This window comes from Euphorbia lathyris, chromosome 2 (genome assembly GCF_963576675.1).
Source record: "Euphorbia lathyris chromosome 2, ddEupLath1.1, whole genome shotgun sequence".
Lineage (NCBI taxonomy): Eukaryota > Viridiplantae > Streptophyta > Magnoliopsida > Malpighiales > Euphorbiaceae > Euphorbia > Euphorbia lathyris.
Window position 1 is genome coordinate 88,794,771 of NC_088911.1, and position 7,417 is coordinate 88,802,187.

The 7,417-nt window shown below is 37.7% G+C and overlaps 1 protein-coding gene across 2 annotated transcripts; it reads left to right on the forward strand.

Annotated features, from left to right (window-relative positions):
* The first annotated feature begins 3,396 nt into the window (after positions 1 to 3,396).
* Positions 3,397 to 6,450, forward strand: LOC136218875 (uncharacterized). Of its 2 annotated transcripts, XM_066006035.1 has the most exons (3): positions 3,397 to 3,761; positions 4,661 to 4,977; positions 6,192 to 6,450. In XM_066006035.1, the coding sequence occupies exons 1-2, from the start codon at positions 3,548 to 3,550 to the stop codon at positions 4,972 to 4,974; spliced, it is 528 nt and encodes a 175-aa protein (XP_065862107.1). In that variant the 5' UTR covers positions 3,397 to 3,547; the 3' UTR covers positions 4,975 to 4,977; positions 6,192 to 6,450. The 2 variants fall into 2 exon arrangements, with proteins under 2 accessions (XP_065862107.1, XP_065862106.1); XM_066006034.1 differs by lacking the exon at positions 6,192 to 6,450 and having other exon boundaries at positions 4,661 to 5,178.
* The last annotated feature ends 967 nt before the right edge of the window (positions 6,451 to 7,417 follow it).

The following is a 7,417-nucleotide window of genomic DNA, read 5'->3' on the forward strand; positions in this document are numbered from 1 at the left end:
CGGATAATACTTTAAATTCGGTATCTGACAGTCGAAGCCGATTGATTCCACGAGTCGTGATTTTCCGGTTTTCTTTGTGTTTTTTTAGTAAAAATTTAACTTTGGAAAATTTGGATTCTCCAAAAAATTGACTTTCTCTCTCTAAAAATGTTTAGAGTGAGAAAGCTCCAAAAATTCCCCTCCTTTAATGCATGGGGATCCGTGCCTTTTATAGGCAAACGGATCCCCGACGGAATGGGCGACGCCCGAAGAGAATTGGGCGTCGTCCAAGGGGGTTGGGCGGCCGCCCAACCTTGCGTTGGGCTATCGCCCAACATTGTTGGGCGGTCGCCCAACTGCCGTTGGGCATCCGTCCAATGGCCGTCGGGACGCGTCTCGCACCGTTGGGCGTGCACGCCCCGCGGCCGTCGAGCTCGTGCTCCACGCCGTCGGGCGTCCACGCGTCGTGACCGCCGAACGTGTGTTCCGCATTGCCTGGCGCACACGTCCCGTGGCCGACGAGCACACGCCTCGCGCCGCCAAGCTCGTGCATTGCTCGGACGTCGAGCGCGTGCGTCCAACGGATGTCGAGCGCGCGCTTTGCATCGTTGAGCGGGCGTCCGACTGTCGTCGAATGCGCGCCGGCTGCCGCTAAACACTCGCACCATGCCGTTAAGCATTCGCGAGCCATCCGATCAACAACAGCGACCCACCGTAACTTATTTATTTTATTTTTTTCGAAACTTTCGGAATCAATCGCTTCAACCGTCTTGTTTTCAGGTTTTCGTCACAGGTCCTCCGACTCGGTGTCTACAACAGCATTCACCGCACCTCCATTTTCTGGTAAGCAAACTCAGCTTGATTAACCCCTATCAAGCATAGTTTGAGGAAGGGTGATAAAATTAACACATATTTGTTCATTACAGAATGAAAAGGAAGAGAAGGAAATGTAAGGAAGAAGAAGAAAGTGAAGAGTCTCACTCTTTAGTATTCCGAAGTACAATGAATAAGCCTTTGACATAAAGTCTTGGCTTTTATCTTCTCAAAGACTAACTCCTAGGCTTTCAAGGTTACTTTGGTCTTTTCCCAAGCACAATGGGTATTTTAGACTTTTCACTACAATGGCACATTCTAGAAGAAGCTCACCATCAGGAATCATGCACCTCACCACATAGGATAACACCAATCTCAAATCACAACCGTTGATCGTCAGCCCTACATCTGACGGTGCCGATGACTCCACTTGTCCATAGTCCTTGTGTCCTTTTGATTCCTTAGCATAGTATCTTTTCCTTGAATAGCAAGCCTAGTTTCAATATAAAAATGTAAGCATCTTAATGATAAAGTAATGAGAATTAAATCAAATTAGGCTTAGGCCAATATTACCTCATTCAAATTTTCAAGTAGATAAACATTAGTTGGCTAGAAAATTTAATTTGTGAAAGTCATTAAAAATGTAGTAATCAAATCGTCTTATAATGAGTACGTCACAATGTTGGAAGAGAAGCAAAAATATAATATCTATTGAAGAAGTCAAACTATAAAAGGTTTGAAACATACATAGAGGGGACTTCTAAGGCTTTCTTTCCTCTCCAAAGCTTCCTTTCAATAGGTTTCAATAGGAAAGATAGGAAGACTACAACTCCTAGTACCTAGTAGTTCAGAAATAGTCACAGCAGCAGAAGGACCCCTAAACCCCTGAGGTTTTGATCACTCGACCCCGCCCGGTCAATCTCATGTCATTTTTATCTCGTGCACGAAGGGTTGCCCATGCTCCTAATTAAGTTCATCCCTGCCTTCCTTCCATCTTTAAATTCAGGTTCTGACTCAATCAGTTATCCTATACTAAACAACTTTAATTATAAATTTTCTATTTTGAAATAAATGGTCATTAAAAATATATCAAACTAAATCATCATTTTTTTTTTCTTAATGCATATTTACACCATTGAATTTGACAAGTTTTGTCAATTGGCACCCTGAACTTTTAAAATAACCTATCACACACCTATAGTTGTCTTTAAAAACCTATCACACACTTATAATTGGCTTTAAAAACCTATCACACACCTATAGTTGGCTCATTCGGACCTCTTATATATAAAATCGTTGATTTTTCGTCTTTGACGGATGAGGTGGTATACCGAACGAACTCCTGCGCTTTTCTTTTTTCTGTAACACGCATACCACATCATTCGTTAAAGACGAAAGATCAACGATTTTGTGTGTAGGAGGTCCGAATGAGCCAAGTATTGGTGTGTAATATATTTTTAAAGTCAACTATAAGTGTGCAATGGATTTTTAAAGCCAACTATAAGTGTGTGATAGGTTATTTTAAAAATTCAGGGTGCCATTAGGCAAAACTTGCCAAGTTTAGGTATGTATATATGCATTAAGCTTTTTTTTTATATATAAATAAACTTGCATTATAAATTAAGAAAATAAATGTCATTCCAAATATAAGAAGAAATACAGAAAAGAAAATCTTCAATAAAAATTTCCATATGAGAAAGACGTATGTCTAAACAGCTAAATTATATCTAACAATATTCACTTCACATGTCTCATAAACAAAATCAATAAATACAAATGCATATGCGACCTCAGTTATATCCCCAAGGATTGCACCCAACTAAATCATCATTTTTAGTAATATACCAGTTTAATAAAAACGTATGGCCAAGTGTTTAACCTTTTTTTTACATCTTACGCCTGATACAGAAATAACCACCTGAACTTATTCAAATGTTGCAACTGCCCCCCTCAACAATTTACTCTTTAAACTTGTCCAATTGTAAAATATAACCCTAAATTGGGATTCTTTTACACCGTACTTGAAACAACCGTAAAAGTATTTCTCCGAATTTGTATCACGCTATGAAATCTTCAATGAAGCTATTTCTCCACATAAACACATTTTCACCCATATAATATCCCAAAACTTTGAATCAAGAAATCACTAAAAAAGCGAATAGCAATAATAAAAAGAAGAAGAATAAGTTGAAAAATTGAGGATTTGGTTACTTAAATATTGATTTTTTGGGTTTAAAGATTTGATTATCACATTCCACGAGTGTTTGTAGCTTTTGTATTTCACGTGTTTCTTCAATTGCAGTATGTGTCAGCAATTTAAAATTCTGTTTATAATTAAATAAGTTTGAGGGGTTATGTTTTACAATTGGATAAATTTAAAGGATAGATTGTTACAACTAAAAAGTTGGAAGGGCAGTTGCAAATTTGGACAGGTTATTTACTTATTAGGCCTACATCTTATAATAAGGATTGAAAATATCTTATGTGGCACACAGACAGTTAATGGATGATGAGTGGGTGAGGTGGCGAGTAATAATGCAACACATGGGAAAAAACAAGACCGCTTCCCGCATCCCTCCAATATCCATTCCATTTCCCCATTTCATATTACTTACTCTACTCCAAACAGATATCAATCCATCCCTCTCCCTCTCTCTCTCGAGTACCTATCTCATCTCCACTTTCCTTCCACTCCCTTCCAAATACTATCCTTCACTACAATCCATCCTCTTTCCCTTTCCATACCTCTCTTCCCATGGCTGCCCTTCTTCATTCCCTTTCTGTTCCTCGCTCTTCTCCTATTACTGCGTCTTCTTCTCCTATCCACCGGAGACCCGCCGTCAGGTTACCCGATGCCAGAGGTCTTAAGCTCACCTTCACTTCCCCTACTCTCACTCTAAAGACCCCTTCTTCTAGACTTGCTCGTGCTGGACGGATCGTGTGCGAAGCACAGGAGACTGCTCTTGAAGGTCTGCATCGCTTTCTCACTTTATTAACCTAATTTATGGGTTTTTTTTTTAATTAGAGAAGTGCGTACTGTGATTTTGTGTTCTGTTAATTCGAGTAGAGTGATAGTAGGAAATAATAATTTGAATAGAAGAAATTGATGCTTATCGGAGCAGAATCGTCTTATGATGCTTTCTTTCTTTCGTATGAAAATTTCTTTCTGATAATGGTGAAGGCCTTTTTGTTAGAATTATAGCTTTATGCTGACAACAGTAACTAAGGATGCAGCAATACAACAAGTAATGAACATGTAATTTTATAAATAAATAAAACTAAAAGAGATCTATATTGGCATGTTGTGGATGTTATATATGATCCCTAAGGAAGCTAAAGTGGGCTGATGAAGGAGCAAAAGCAAGTTGAAGTTTTGTTTCCTATTGTGAAATTAAGTAATTTCTAGGCTGATAAATAATAACTGGTGGTTTGAGTGTCTGATGTGATTGTTTTTTATCTAGTGGATTCTTATTATTCAAGCCCTGTTAATATTAGGTATCTCTGGGTGACGATCTCAAAGTGCCATACAGTAATCATTTAGCAAAGAGTGGGCCAAATGTTATATAGTAGACTGATTTCCTATTTCCAGTTGCAGGACAGAATGCTTAAATAAAGGCTGAATGGCCGACACTGAATCTTTATCATTTGAAATCTTGGCGTTTTGGATGAATAATGCCTCCATCTTTCTACTCAACTAATATCAGCTTAACCCATCATGTAATTGATGATTAATATTTGTTATCTCCATCTATAAAACTAGGAATTACCTTTTTCCTTAAATTGTCATTATTGATATTTTGTTTTTTTGGAGATTTAATCATGATGATGATACAATGAATTGTATGCTTTTCTTGCTTGGGAAGTGCAGTGCTCGCTGTTACCGACACAACATGGGACTCGCTTGTGCTTGGGTCTGAATCTGCTGTACTGGTTGAATTTTGGGCTCCGTGGTGTGGTCCCTGCCGTATGATCCATCCTGTAATCGATGCCCTTGCTGGGGAATATGCTGGAAAGCTTAAGTGCTACAAGCTTAATACTGATGAGAGTCCCTCAATTGCAACCCGATATGGGATCAGAAGCATCCCAACTGTTATGATCTTCAAAGGTGGTGAGAAGAAAGATGCCATTATTGGTGCAGTTCCCAAAACTACTTTAATCAGCAGTATAGAGAAATTCTTGTAAATTGTAAGTCAAGAAAGAAAGAACTCTGCTTTTACTAGAATTTGTTTCTTCTCTAAGCTTTCAATGCCCTAAGTACAAACGCTTTGGTTCACCCCATAATAATAAACTTCCATCTACTCTGTATAGTTCCTGGGTGGAGCTGGATCTTTTTTTTCTTTTTTTATGTAGAGAATATATTAGCTATATAATTGTTTTCATGAACAATCTTCTTTAATGCTTGCTGTTTCAATATTTGGATTAGTTTGCACGATTTTGGAGAGTCAGTGTTAGACCGTGTGAGCATACAATGGATTTCACTATTAATTAGCAAATAGGATTCCAAAATGAAGCAGTTGAACAAGAGAATGAAATATATGGGTGTTGTTAACTTGAAACATAGTTTATCATGAAATCTTGAAGAAACAAAGAGTTGGAGGTAGTTAATAGCAGTAGGGATATTTATTGCTGATAACAAAAAAATTATCTTTCTTGACATCTTCGAATCGGGCTAAAGGGACTAGCCTAGTGTGCCCTATTGCCAAGGAAAGGTTTCCTGTGAAAATCAGTACTTGCATATTTGTAATTTCCTTGACAAATTATTTCTTGCCCTCTCAAAGCATCCATATTTGTATTCTCGAGATCCTTTACTCTGGTTATCAAGTTCAGAAACATACTTTGTTCCTCTTCAAAGTATTTTAAATTGGAATGCTGGGATGTAGTGTGGGGATGGAATTGTTTTGGTCCACATGTTTCTCAAAGATTCCAAAAGTTGAAGGTAACATCCTCTGAAGGTATGTCTCAAGATTAAGTAATTTAAATTGAGTTCTGATAAAGATAGTTGAAGTCAGTTTTGTTGTCAATTGCTTAGTTCCCTTTCGCTACTTGGCTTTGCTTTTACTTTTCCTGGTATTTGACTATTTGGGGTCAGGTTTGTTGATGGGAGTAGGACTCTTGTTAAAAAGGTTGGTCCATAAGCTGTGAACAAAGCTGACGTAGAAAGGGGAGGTTCTGTTAAGATTCTAAACTTTCTAGTTAGCAGTGTGGAGTAGTTAGTAACATCATTGATCTGAAACTAAGTCATTGAAGCTGGACTATCTCTAAAAAATGCTTGATGTCAGCATCACAAATTACATGAATAATTATGGACCATTATTGTGTGTTAGGTGCCTTTTTCTTTCGTTTGACTAATTTTGATTTTGAATAGTTGGTGTTTGATTGATTGGTTGTCACTAATGCAGGAGAAGATCAAATCGAGTTTGAGATTATCATAATGGTGGTTTGGAAGAATTATACATACAGTAGCTTGTTAGTGCTTAACCTTAACACTTGGTAGTAAACATTGATGGAAATTCTTTCATCTTTGTGCAGATGTAGGATTTGCATATTCATAGATGATGAACGGATATTATGCACTTATATATGCTTTACTAGCTTATTATCTGTGGATTTGGTTGTCCAATTTGTGTTCTTTTGGATGAAAATATTTTTTTCAGCTTATATTTATTGGTAATATAACATTTATTAACAGGAAGGTTTGTACATGTACCAATATAGCTAGCTGTTTCATCATTTGCTAGTAGTGTGCAGTTGAATGAAAAAGGGTAGTGAACTCGAATGTAAGGCTTCCTTTTCGAGTTTCGGTTTGGGTTTCTGTTTGTTGCAATTACTACATTCTTGAGAGGTATGTTTGTTGAAAACCAGTGGGAATTTACTACTCTTACTTGCAAAAGCCATTACAATTAGGTCAGCGATAGGATAGGAGACGAATATTATATGCTTGAAGACGAGGAATTTCCTCGCGTGCCACAGCAATTTTAGGAATATAATCGTTGGGTTGATGAGTTTGGACAATTAAGTTGGTCACATTGTAATTGATGTTTTTAGGCCTACGAGTTTAACATTCAATGTTGGATAATTTATTAGAATATTCTATTATATAGATAATACTAATAAATCCTATCCGAATTTTAACCCATGATCACCAACACTAGCATTATTCTGCATTTGTATAGCAGCTGTGCTCCTTTTATTACTAGTAGATACCTCGGCATCCATGTTCACCACTCACGTTCTCTTTTTCAACTCCAACGGGCTGATTATTTTGAGGAGTGTAACATCTTCGAGGAACCACCATCCAAGGGCTGTAATGCTCTTCAGTATATTTGGAAGCCTCATTAATATTTTCATTGGAATCATTCATTGTTTCAGAAGCTAGGTTCGTGGGGAAAGACAATCATATTCGAATCATTGACAGTGCGAACATGAGCTCAGGGCAAGGCTAGGAAAAGTACATGGTCATGTCGATCACACTTTGTACAAGCAATATGGAGACCTTCATATTCCACACGATACATATCATCATCAATCCAAAACTAAGCTACAAGGGAACCGACAGGTCAATCTCTACACAAATTTTAGTGAACCTTACATGAGAGGCCATAATACACTTTACCAAGCAGTACTG